Source organism: Prunus persica, chromosome G2 (assembly GCF_000346465.2).
Source record: "Prunus persica cultivar Lovell chromosome G2, Prunus_persica_NCBIv2, whole genome shotgun sequence".
In the NCBI taxonomy this organism is placed as follows: Eukaryota; Viridiplantae; Streptophyta; class Magnoliopsida; order Rosales; family Rosaceae; genus Prunus; species Prunus persica.
The window spans coordinates 19,164,916-19,177,761 of NC_034010.1; the positions used below are offsets into that span (position 1 = coordinate 19,164,916).

Here is a 12,846-nt window from a genome sequence, read left to right on the forward strand (position 1 = left end):
TACTGCTCCAAAGTATGGTGAAACAAATGAATGGTTTACATAATATGATGTTTATTAGTTTGGCGTGATCTTGACTGAACTCTTGATGCACAAAATGAGCAAACATAAGTTTAAGGGGCTTCCATTAACTCAACAAGATGTAATTATTATTGAGGTAGTGATGCGTCTTATCGGAGAAGGAAAATGTCATGAGAAAAAAAGATAGTGAAGAAATTTGTAGATCCAAGGATCAAATGACAATACAAATCCCTTATAGCATGGAAAATGTTAAGACACATTTTGGAAATAGCCCAAGCACTTCTTATTAGAGCTCACATATATCAAAGCTATTGGGAAGATGCAGTTGTTATGGCGACCTACTTGTTACAAGTGTCTTAAACTTTTACACTCCATTAAAAATGCTCACGTAACACAGGCCCTTGCACTCCGTTTTGATGCTTACGCCCCTTATCTTTGGATGTGTGACATTTGTTCATCTCCATAAGAATTGGCGTAACAAACTTGATCCATGTACGCTTAGGTGTGTTTTGGAGGAAAATGTCGCACATCAGAAAGGATATCAATGTTATCATTCTCATAACCGATGAACCAACGTTACTTTGGATTTGCATTCTTAGAGTATAATATGTTTTTCCCTACACCTAAACCTAGCAAGAGATAGCTGCTCTTAACCTAGAGCTTGCTAGCTAGCTAGAGTTATAGAGATGGGCAATTCATCTTTAGTATGTTTCATTAATAAAGATGACATTTTCTCGAACATTAGGAATTAGGAGAACTCAAAAGGCGACCTTGTTCCACCTCCAGCAGATAATCTCCTCTCTCAATCCCTTGTTTATGCAGAAGAGGACCTTGTTCCACCTCCAACTGCTCATAATATTTCAAATATAAGGACTGATGATACTTTCGATTGGGAGGAAATACTTCCCATAGACCATAGACCCCAAACGACTGGTGGTCGTGTTCTTAAGAAGGAATATGAGACGTCATTCCACGAGTTTAGCATGAATGATTTGTCACAACTATTTAGTGATGGAGAGGCATGATGACCGACAACACTTATGATATTCGTGTAGAGAAAACCATGCTCGAACTAATGATAAGGGGCTGTCTGGAGAGAGAGACTTGTACTCCTAACTTTTTTGCGTTACTTCGTGGCAATGGATGTTGCCATTCTCCGAAAGGTGAACCCGCCATTAGAGGAAGTTTACTAAAAGTGGCTGTTAGAAATGACAAATCTTAAAATATTATTTCATTCCAATCTTCTGAATCCAATGGGCTACGAGAGTGAGGAAGATTTCCTATTTGTGGTTTACGAGCTAATGAAGAATGGAAATTTAAAACACAAGTTTGAAAGCAAGCAATCGGTCTTGTCTTAGGATGACCCACTTAAGTATCTTTAACCACACACACATGCAGTAAAAAAAATCAAACGAAAAACACATAAGAAAGCCTCCAACTAGGCAGCAAGCCAAACGAAAAAAGAAAAAGATTCCTAAAAGCAAGAGAGAACCAAAGACAACCAAAGAAGAAGCGACTTCTTCCTCTCCAAAATTGTATCAACATATCTATAGACTTCAGTGGTTCTTCAATTTTTGTTTTTATTCAATTTTTAATTTTAATTGTTATTGTTAAGTTTTTATGATATATGGTTTGTTTGTTAAGTTTTTATGATTTTAGAATTGTGTTGTGTCATATATTGGGTTGTTATTGTTTATATTTGTTGTTGATATATGTTTTATTTTTGCAAATTGAATTATTAAAGAGGAAAAACTATTGATTCATTCTTCAGAAAAAGTGGCAATAATAATCAGAATACACCTTCTATAGCTAATGTTGATACTTCAATTCTTGAGGAATTTACCATCGATGCCCAAAAAATTCAGGGTTGGGCCCAAATAAATTCTCGACCCAGTGTGACACCTTATTAAGAAAAGACCTTGGTTTAGAGCATTCGAAATTCATCATGCACGCTTGCACGAGCCACGACCACGTGCCATGCCAAATAAATATGCAACCCGTCACATTAAGAATTGAAATGAGCCTATAAAAGGCACTGGCTCTACAAGCCCATGCTAATTATCCCGTCAAGCATCATACCCCTTTTCAAAGATGATAAAATTCAAGCACGCTAATCGACATGCAATGCCAAGCGTAAAATCATTATTTTTATGCCTAGCCATGCTACATGCTTAAGTGGGCCCAAGCCACGTAAATGCTCTGGGCTTGCTGAGTGGGTTGTGATATGGATGGTAACGAGCATTTATGAAGCTCATTGATGAGCCGAGAAATGAAAGTTTTGGGCTGCTTGGGGGCCGCAAAACTCGAGCTCATTTCTTGAGCCCAAATATGTGAGTAAACATAAAGGAGAGAAAAAAGGAGCCCACTACTTTAGAAAATTGACCCATTACCTTAATAAAAAATAATCCATCACTTTGTGAAGTTGGCCCATTCCCTAATAGACAAACCCAGTACCTTAGGAAGTCCCAAATGACCAAGAAAAATATCTGAAAGTCTCCAGCACATGGCTGGAGACAAAATCACGACAAAAGCCAAGGAATGACTCACATATGCAGGTTGTTGGGAGGCTCCAACACATGACCAAAGGCAACCCTCAAGACAAACTATTCAAAAGACCAAAGGGTATTAGCGCACACAAGTTGCTATGAGAAAAGGCATCCTTTAGACCAACGCTGCTATCTATTTCCTTCCCTTACCAGCTCTTGCCATGAAACGGGAGAGGAAAGAAGGAGAAGTGATAACCAGATATGGGAGGTTACCACTGGAACGGCTTTGGGAAGGCTTTTGAGCTCCCAAAAATCTTGTTTCTGTGTGTTTGGACAGAGTGGGATTTCACAAAATAGGATGAATCAAAGGAAGGGAAGAGAAATGAAAGGGAAGACTTGGCAAAATTGGAGAGAACCCATTAGGGTTTCTTGGGAAGATAGAGCTTCCAACGGCTATAAAAGGGGGGTATCCTCTACCCATTAGACAGACATCCAGAGAGAGCAAGCTTCACCTCCTATCCTTAGAACCCTTTAATTTCGAGCCATATTCCTCCATCTCTTCCCATCTTCTCCTTTGGCAAGTCATTCCAGAGCCTAACGAACTCTTCGTTAAGCTGCCAAAAAATTACCCAAAGCACCTATTCTTCCACCCTAATCTCTGTCTCTCTCTTTGTCCTCAACAAATCCTCACGAAATCCTTTGCTTTAACCTCTGTTTCTCGTAGAAAACCTGGTCTTCCTCTCTCGCTCTCTCTCTCTCTCTCTCTTTCTCATGCTAAACTCAAGAATGTTTAGCTTCCATGCCCCAAGCTTCTCAAGCCAAGCAAAGAATTTATCTGTAAGCAACTGTTGGTTTCATAAGAAGACCAAGGTGTTTCCTAAGACTGGGCTACCCTTTCGAAGCACTCTTGGGGTCTGATTCTTGAACTCAGACTCAGAGGCAATTTCACACATTTGAGTCTTTACAGCAGCCTAGGCCTATCAGTAGCTACCAGAACGAAAAAGCCCCTACACTTACTCATCTCGGACTTCAAATAGTTGAATCTAAAAAGTTTGATGATACTTCTTTAGAACGAGATCCAGAGAAACACATTCCAATTTGTGAACACCTCATCAATCAACGTGAAGAGATTCAAAGGCTTTATATCAAATTGGGGCCTTATCAACTTAAACTTTTTGAGTATCCAAGAGTTATGTTCGGGCAACAAAGATGTCGGTTTCAATATTCTTGGTTCTCACAATTTTCATGGTTAGAGTATTCTCCTTCAACATATAAGGCATATTGTTTTTATCACGCTTTATTTTTAAAAGAATCCAGCAAATGGGTCTGCATTAATTACTAATGGATTCAATAATTGAAAAAGAATTAATGATGGAAAGAATTGTACATTTTTACTTCATGTTGAAGGACCATCTTCATCACATAACAATTGTGTACGATGTGCCAAGGACTTAATGAAATCATCTCAACATATTGAGAAAGTTATTCATAAATACTTGAAAGAGCAAATTATGAAGAAACGATTATGGGTCAAGGTAACAATTGAGAGTATTCGGTGGCTCACATATATCAAGCATGTGCTTTTAGAGGTCATGATGAATCTATTGACTCAATGAATCGTGGCAATTTCATTGAATTGATAAAATATACAGCGGAATTGACTGATAAAGTTGTTGAAGTTGTTTTAGAGAATGCCTTAAGAAATGCTAAAAATACAGCACCATCGATTCAAAAGCAGATTTTACACATTCTTGTTAACAAAGTGATAACTAAAATCCATGAGGAAATTGGGGGAATCAACTTATTGAATTCTTGTAGATGAAGCAAAAAATGCATCTAATAGAGAGCAATGTAAGGGAAGGTATTTTTTATTTATTTTTAGATTGTGATGGTTGAAGACACTAGTTCATCAACAATTAAAAATGAGATATCTCAAGTTCTTATTAATCATGATCTCTAAATTGATAAAATGCGAGGTCAAGGATATGATGGTGCTAGCAACATGCGAGGTGCATGGAATAAACTACAAGCATTATTTCTTAGATATTGCCCATATGCATATTATGTGCATTGTTTTACTCACATATTACAATTAACATTGGTTGCAGTCGCAAAAGATATGGCTCCCATTTGGCTATTCTTTTCAAACTTGAATTCAATTATCAATCTTATTATTTCTTCTCCTAAGCGCAATGGTAAGTTACAATCTACGCAAGCAATTGATATTGCACATATGTTGCATAGTGGTGAACATAATATAGGCAGAGGGGCGAATCAGATTGGTACCTTGCTTCGGCCTGGAGCTACTCATTGGGGCTCTTACTATGATTTTGTTTTGGACTTGGTATGTATAATACATCTTATATAGTTGTTGAGACCTTGATTAAGGATGGAGCAACTAAATCTATATGTGGGGAAGCTATTGGTACTTTCACGATGATGACATCTTTTGAGTTCATATTTGTTTTGCATTTGTTGGAAAAAAATTATGGGAGTTACCTGATAGTCTTTGTCGAGCATTACAATATAAATCTCAAGATATCTTGACTGCTATAAATTTAGTTCATAGTATGAAAGATGTTCTTAAGAAATAGATTGGATGGTTGAGATATTTTCTTTGAGCAAGTGCAAGCAATTTAAAAAAAAAACATGACATTGATATGCTAGATATGAATGCTCGTTATAAATTTGGTACATGTTGTTCTGTTAAACAACGTGATGATATTACAGTTGAGCATCACTACCAGGTTGATTTATTCAATGATACCATAGATTATCAATTGGAAGAATTAAACACTAAATTCAGTGTAGGAACAATATAATTTCTTATTCTTAGCTCTGCTTTATACCCTACCAATAATTTTGAAGCATTTAAGGTTGATATTTGCAAGCTGGCAGAGAAATTTTATCCTAGAGATTTCACTGCTAAAGAATTACGTTTATTGAGGAGCCAACTAGAAAGTTTTGAGTATGACGTACAATCTGATCTTGATATCTTTTGGAATATGTCAACTCTTTCTGATCTATGTCATCAGGATTAGTTAAAACAAACAACAAAGACATATTATTTGATTGATAGGTTGATTCGTTTAGTATTAACTCTTTCAGTTTCTACAACGACTACAAAACGAGTATTTTCAGCTATGAAATATGTGAAGTCTATACTTGCAACAAAATGGAGGATGAATAACTGACAGATTCCCTTACTATCTACATAAAGAACTTCCTGCGAATATTGATTCAGATTCAATAATCTAGAATTTTGATGCACTTAAGAAGCGTAGGGTTCTACTTCACTAGTTAAGTTCTTTCAATTTCTTGGCAAATGCACAAATTTGTTTAATGGCACAACTATTACCATCGAGTATTACCATCGAGTATGAATTTGGTTGTAAATATAACGGCATTTCTGAGAGGACATATTTCTCCCCAGAAATAATCAAACAATTCTGACGGAATGAGAAACCCCTCGGAAATAATCATCATATTTCCGACAAACATACTTTTTGTCGTTAATAAAGTTGGCGCTAAGTCTTCCCTCCAAATAAATTACATTTCCGACGACCATAGAGACTTTTTCTGAGGGTATTTTTTTTGTCGGAAACGAATTTCAGCCCCATGACATATTTCCAAAGGACACCATTTTTTGGTCGAAAAAAATACTTTTACCGAAGGAATTTCAGGACCCTTGGAAAATGTTGGTCGGTAATGGCCCTTTTTTTTTGCAGTGATGTTATACAATATGTTTTTCATTTTATGTTTCTTTTTTATATATATTATGTACATCTTTATGTTATATTTGTTCATTATGTAAATGAATGTGTTTGACTTACAAAATTTTACTTAGTTAAGAAAAATAGGTAATATAATGAATTACCCATAAAAAAAATATTAGCCTACTTCTAGAAAATTTTCTGGGTCCATCATTGTATGAGGGTGTTTATAAAGATGTGTTAACCCTAATGAATAAATCTTAATTACAATAGAATTAAATAAAGGGAAGTAACTAAAATCCTAAATTATTAGAATTTATGAAATTTTTTATTAGAAAATATCATGTTGTAAGTAAGGAAAAGTTCAAGTCAAGTTCCATATATCCAACAAAAACAAAAAACGTCAAGGTCCATAGTATGTGCAAAGGAGAGATCAAACTTTTTCGTAAAGAAGTTCAATGTTGGTTAAGGATTTCATTAGAGGCTAGCTACATGTACCCTACAAAGAAAAATTAGAGAGGGATCTGATTGAGTGACTAATCTGCTGGTTCTAGTTTGTTGTTGTTGCAGCTGCTGTTGTTGGTGTTGTGGGGGGAGTTGGGAGGGACTTTTCATGGGGGGAGAGAGAGAGAGAGTATGTACTGTGGATGAAGTAACAGATGAAAATGAGTGGGGAGGAGACAGATGCTAGGAAATGTGATTGTCGGGGCTATTATTATAGTTATTCTCTCTTTTTTAGTCTTTCTGCAGAGAAGAGTGCTCTGAGTGGACAAATTTCTGCATATAATATATATTGGAATTTGATTTGGCAGCATCTGACAGGCTATATCCTTTTTCCTTCTTTCAACTGCCATAAAGCCTTAGGCATGTTGACGTGGATCGATGGAAGTTTGATGTACCGTCCAATACTCATTGCCCTCAAGACTAAATCTCTCTCTCATGTTGATGTCTAGTATTAAGACAGAGTCATATCATCTCTCACACTAATTAATTGGCATCTATATAATTTGAAACAAGTTTCGATGGATGTATTATTGTTATATTACATTCTTACACTCTTCTATTAGGGTTTCTGTAGTTGTTTCCTTTGTCATAATCTCTTTGGCAAAGCCAATATTATTTTATACTTAAAAGAAAATTTATTAGGGTTTTTCTTCTATTAGGAGCACATATATTATTATCGTTTTTTATAAAGCAATTTAAATTGGGAAGGACAAATTAGTTGACTAATGACGGAATTACCTAGGTACATTCATGGTAGGAAGTTGTGGTATAATAATAATAATAATATGTGAATAATTTAACCTAAAATCAATTGACAATCGTAAAAAAGTTCAAGATCTTTAAAATCGTAAAAAAGTTCAAAATCTTTAAAATACTACTATTGCAAAACTTACATCCTTCAATATAGTATATACTCTCAACATTCGAATTCCGCATCCAATATAAGAATATTATCAAATTAGCAATTTTTCTTGGATTCCAAATTACGCAAAGAATTTGGAACATGCAAACCCACACAAGACATTAGGGAAGTCTGCTTATAATTGCTAAAACCATTGTCCATGTAAACGAGGAAAGACTATCTGACTCTGGATGCATGAGTGTGCAATATACCACTAACGTTACTATGATTATTCATCACGATGACATCCACTGCGTGTTGAAAACTTGAAATGACAATGTAGAAAGAATAATACAATGAACACGTTTTCATGGAAAGATAAACTACCATACACTTTCGATGGCCGAAAGCATGCTGAAAATGTGTCCAACTCCCCTATTCATTTGGTCTAATTTTCACCCAAAAAAAAATAATAATAAGATACAAGAAAGGAAAATCATTATAGTCAAAATATTGGTTGGGAAATTAATTAAAATTTTGCAATATACTTTAGAAACCCACCCCCATAGGATTCACTGATGCTCTCATCTCATGTCCACTTTTTTTAAAACCTGAAATCAAGTGAAGATATGATACAACATAAAGAAATTACGACAAATCACTAGAGTATTCTAAAGTACAAAGAAATTATTGTGTATATTGATATGTGATATATAATGATATTACAAATCGACATACTTAAATTATAACACGTGTACAATATTATTAACATATATATCGTAAATAAACCCTGCTCAATGTGTCGTATTACATATATGTATATGGATGAATTCGTATGACGACTGCCGCATACAGTATACATTAATATATATATATATATATATTCATGTAATATCTTAATTTTTCGGGTATAGTATCTTGTCCCAGCCAGCCCATGTGGTACACAAACCACACATTCCTTTGATAATTTGTTGATACTGTTCATAGCATATATATCTGTCATGCTCATCCTCATATATATATATATATATATATATGTGTGAGTAGGACAGAGAAAGAAAGATATGGAAGTGGCTTGTGCTGTTGTTTAAGTCTTTCTGAGTCTCTACAGTACTGCCTCCATTTACACAACCTTAAGAAGACGGTAAGGAATATTTTCCAGCATTTTACGTTTACTAGTTGACCACACGAACCGCACTGTGAATTGCACAAACAGACCTTTTTCATACCAACAGGTTGTACGGAAAAAGTGCTTGCACCACAGCTAACTCCACTAAGAAGAAGAAGAAGAAGAAGAAGAAGAAGAAGAAGAGGAGCTTAATTGATTAGTTGAAGAACAAATATTTATATATGGAAGGAGATCAAAGAGGGGTTCCGAGTTATGAAGTTCAGATTTCGTTTTCGAGCACCCCAAACCCTCAACAATCGATCCACGAAATGGGGTTTGTGCAGTTCGAAGATCATCATCCTCATCATAATCAGGTTTTGAGCTTCATGGCCCCATCATCACATATACAGCAGCAGCAGCCTAACAATTCTCATCACCCTCATCATCATCAGCCAGCTGAGCTCAGCAGCGGTGCCTCAGCCGCCGCCACCACCACCAGCAACGGCGTTACCGTGGGGTTTAGTACACATACTGACCTACTTGTTGCAAGACCTTCTTGGAATAATAGTAACGACCAGGTGGTTCAATCTTGAATTTGAAAAGAAGCATGAAATTGGAGACATTATTTCCTTGCTTTTCCATGTTATATATGTTATTTTTTGGCCTGTCCACCAAATGGGTTATAGATTTCATCCAAAGAAAGAATCAGTTATAAGCGTTGTCGGATTTTATTTTTGTAGTCTTATAATTGTGTCTTTTTTATGGAAAATTTAGGTGGGAACGTTGGATCCAAAGGCTATTAGTGATGAAAATGGGACTGGTAATGCTAGTGATTGCAGCAACTCATGGTATTTACTTACTTTATAGGTTTTAATTTGTTCCTCTCTCTCTCTCTCTCTCTCTCTCTCTCTCTCTACCTAGCTAGATCTCAATCTCTCTCTCCAAAGTACACACATGCATATGTACATGCACAAATGCGTGCGCACATCTAAGAATGCATTCTAAAAGCTCTTCTACCAGAATCTTAGAAAGATTTAGCCACTTATAGAAGAGAGAGAATATTGCTTCTGTGTTGCCATTTGTACGTCCTACACCATGTTCTTATATATTCTCTCTCTCTCTCTCTCTCTCTCTCTCTCTGAGTGTGTGCCTGCGCCAGTCTTTCGTTGTGGCCATATGGCAGTATATCGATCAAGTACTTGACACAGAGATTCCAATTACATAGATCCCACCATGACAGGATACAGATCTTTTATCTCATTTTCGTATCACACATTCATTTGTTCTTTTATACAATAATATATATTTATTATTGTATAAAAGTAAATTAAAGAGATCAGGCAATCAATTAATTAGCGAGTATATGAGTGGTAAATCTGGTTTTCATGCATCAATTAGCTAGTATATATGTATTAAGAGAGGAGGAGCTTGAAATTAATTAATTATTTGACAGGTGGAGGAGCTCAAGCTCAGAGAAGAGCAAGATGAAGGTGAGGAGAAAGCTTAGGGAGCCAAGATTCTGTTTCCAAACCAGAAGTGATGTGGATGTGCTTGATGATGGTTACAAATGGAGGAAATATGGCCAGAAAGTTGTCAAGAACAGCCTTCATCCTAGGTATACTTTTATTTTTATTTCTATGGCTAATTTAATCTTTCATATTTATCGTATACATCATATATTGGTGCACATGCATATCTATAGAGGTTCAGAATGTGTATATGGTTTCAACCAACTTGCAACTTTTTTTATACTAGCCATATTAGGAGGGAAGAAAAGAACCTACGACCTCGGGTGTAGGAGTAAATATTTTTAACTACTTTTGAGCTACAAGTCCCTTGCACACCAACTTTCAACCTAGGTTTTACTTAATTGTTTACCAATGCCTAGGGGTATATAGAATATATATGCAGGATATGATTGTCTATTTTTAGTATTTAGATGTATGCAATCGGTGACAATTATTTACAAATTTAAAAATTAATGGTGTAGATGATTCGCAATTTTTTGGCACCAATAGAAAAAAATTATGAGAATACACATGTCAAATACACTTTACATAACTGGAAATGTTCATCATTCTTGAAGGAAGTTGGGGTTCGAGTCCCAAACCCAACTAACAATTTGAGGAGTGATTCGATCCTTATAAATCATTGCACGGTTTCTTAATTTTCCTATGTAGAACAATTCTTCACATTCTCACACACAATTCCTAATATATAGACAATTTAATTAAGTAACGTGAAGCACATGTGACCGTTAAATTTCACACATAGTACTACGTGCTTGTCTAACAAAGTTATAAGTTTGTTATCAATTCTAAGATCATGTACTTTCATCTATGACGTGCCTGCGCCACAAATATTTTTACATCATCTATCTTGTGCGTATATATATGTTTTCTTCTCAAAACCACAATTCATTGGTGTTGTATATATCAAGAAAAACCTACCATAATAGTTACTTCTCCACCTTTTATTACTAATTGGTTTTGTGTTAGATGCTCTAATATTATTATGCAATTCACATATCCAACTCAACGTCACGTGCTTTAGCATACCTGATTCAAGTTGTTTATGTATTTGACTCGAGTCACGCCACATGTGAGGCGCCATTAGTCACCTTTTTTGACTTTTTTGGTGATTAAAAAGGCTTTTAGTCACCTTTTTTGCTTTTTTTTTTAGTGACTAAAGCCTTTAGTCGCCCCCACAACAGTCACCAAATGTCACCAAATAATGATGACTGTTGCCACTTTTTTTTTTTAAAAGTGTATATTACAAACTACCCTTTCATGCATATGTATATATTGTTTGTGTCTCTACCGATTTCCAATTGATTATGAAAGGGTTTACCGTTTGCCACTCTGAAGTACATACCACGTTGCATATGAGTGATATATTTAGAGATCATCATGAGAGGGTTTTAGTTTTTTGTTGTTGTGCTGAAACTGAATGGCATAAATATATGCATGCAGAAGCTACTACCGCTGTACTCACAGTAACTGTCGGGTGAAGAAAAGGGTCGAACGACTGTCTGAAGATTGTCGAATGGTGATAACAACCTATGAAGGTAGACACAACCACACCCCTTGCGATGACTCTAATTCCTCTGAACATGAATGCTTTAGCTCTTTCTAATCATCAATTACAGAACACAAGTATATTTAGTATGTAATTTTGTTGTAATGATAACAATATTTAATGTATCCTTATTAGCTTGTTCTGTACAATCTTTTGCCAGATTGATCATTTTGAGATATTTTTATTTATTTATGGTAATTTATCAGATTGATTTCTTTTTCTTTGGGAATTTCATATTCTGAGTATATATTATGATGAAACTAAGGCATGCATGTGCTTTTAGTCTGCTGTATGAGACCCAGGGGTTAATTATATTAATTTGGATTTCTTATCCAATTGTTTATTTGATCTCACCACTTGCATTATCAGCTTCTTAATTTGGGTCAAATCACTGTTTAAATCATGAGCTTTGTGTTGATTGGTAACCTAGCAGGCGACGCCTTGAGCAGGCAAGGCCGCTGCTTAGTCCTTGCCTGCTTAGGGTCTCAAATTATATAAACCTCTATATATACGTACTTATGTTATTTTAAAAGAATTATATTATATAGATATTACGTAAAGCTAATTGATACTTTTGCTTTGAAAATGGAAGACAGAGTGATATTTAAGTGATGTTTGAATCTTGATATGCATTTTATAAAGTTGTTATATAAATTACATTTTGTTAATTTCTTTGATATTACAATTGTGCATTTGAGTTCAAATAATATTTTTTTTAATCTACTGAAAAAAAAAATTCACATAAATATACATATAAAGTAGAAGGCCCCATTTAAGTTGTTCGCCTAGAGCCTCCAAAACGTAAGACCGCCATTGTAAACTAGCTTACAAAATAGTCCACCACACATGTTTTTGTTTTTTTAGACAACACCACACTGGTATATAAACGAGTTCTTGTGTGGAAAAGTAGTTAGAGAACCTAGATCAATATGAAATAATGCGAGGATTACATCCAACTATGGATATAACTTTGAACTCCACAGCCCTCTATACCAATCCACGACACCAGAAATAGGACAATGCAAACTCAGATTTGGCCATGCCACGTTTCCTCATATTTTATACATTCAATATTTAATGTATCATTACCTTCTTGAA

At 35.3% G+C, this 12,846-nt stretch overlaps 1 protein-coding gene across 1 annotated transcript; it reads left to right on the forward strand.

Annotated features, from left to right (window-relative positions):
* On the forward strand, positions 8,600 to 11,936 carry LOC18785855 (probable WRKY transcription factor 12). The gene is made up of 5 exons (XM_007219434.2): positions 8,600 to 8,706; positions 8,798 to 9,248; positions 9,445 to 9,518; positions 10,124 to 10,285; positions 11,643 to 11,936. The coding sequence occupies exons 2-5, from the start codon at positions 8,913 to 8,915 to the stop codon at positions 11,803 to 11,805; spliced, it is 735 nt and encodes a 244-aa protein (XP_007219496.1). The 5' UTR covers positions 8,600 to 8,706; positions 8,798 to 8,912; the 3' UTR covers positions 11,806 to 11,936.

Bases quoted from the DNA above. Each gene is read 5' to 3' on its own strand.
- LOC18785855 (XM_007219434.2), top strand. From the start codon at position 8,913: ATGGAAGGAGATCAAAGAGGGGTTCCGAGTTATGAAGTTCAGATTTCG. The intron at 9,249-9,444 runs GTGGTTCAATCT...TGGAAAATTTAG, and splicing joins GGAATAATAGTAACGACCAG to GTGGGAACGTTGGATCCAAA. The intron at 9,519-10,123 runs GTATTTACTTAC...ATTATTTGACAG, and splicing joins AGTGATTGCAGCAACTCATG to GTGGAGGAGCTCAAGCTCAG.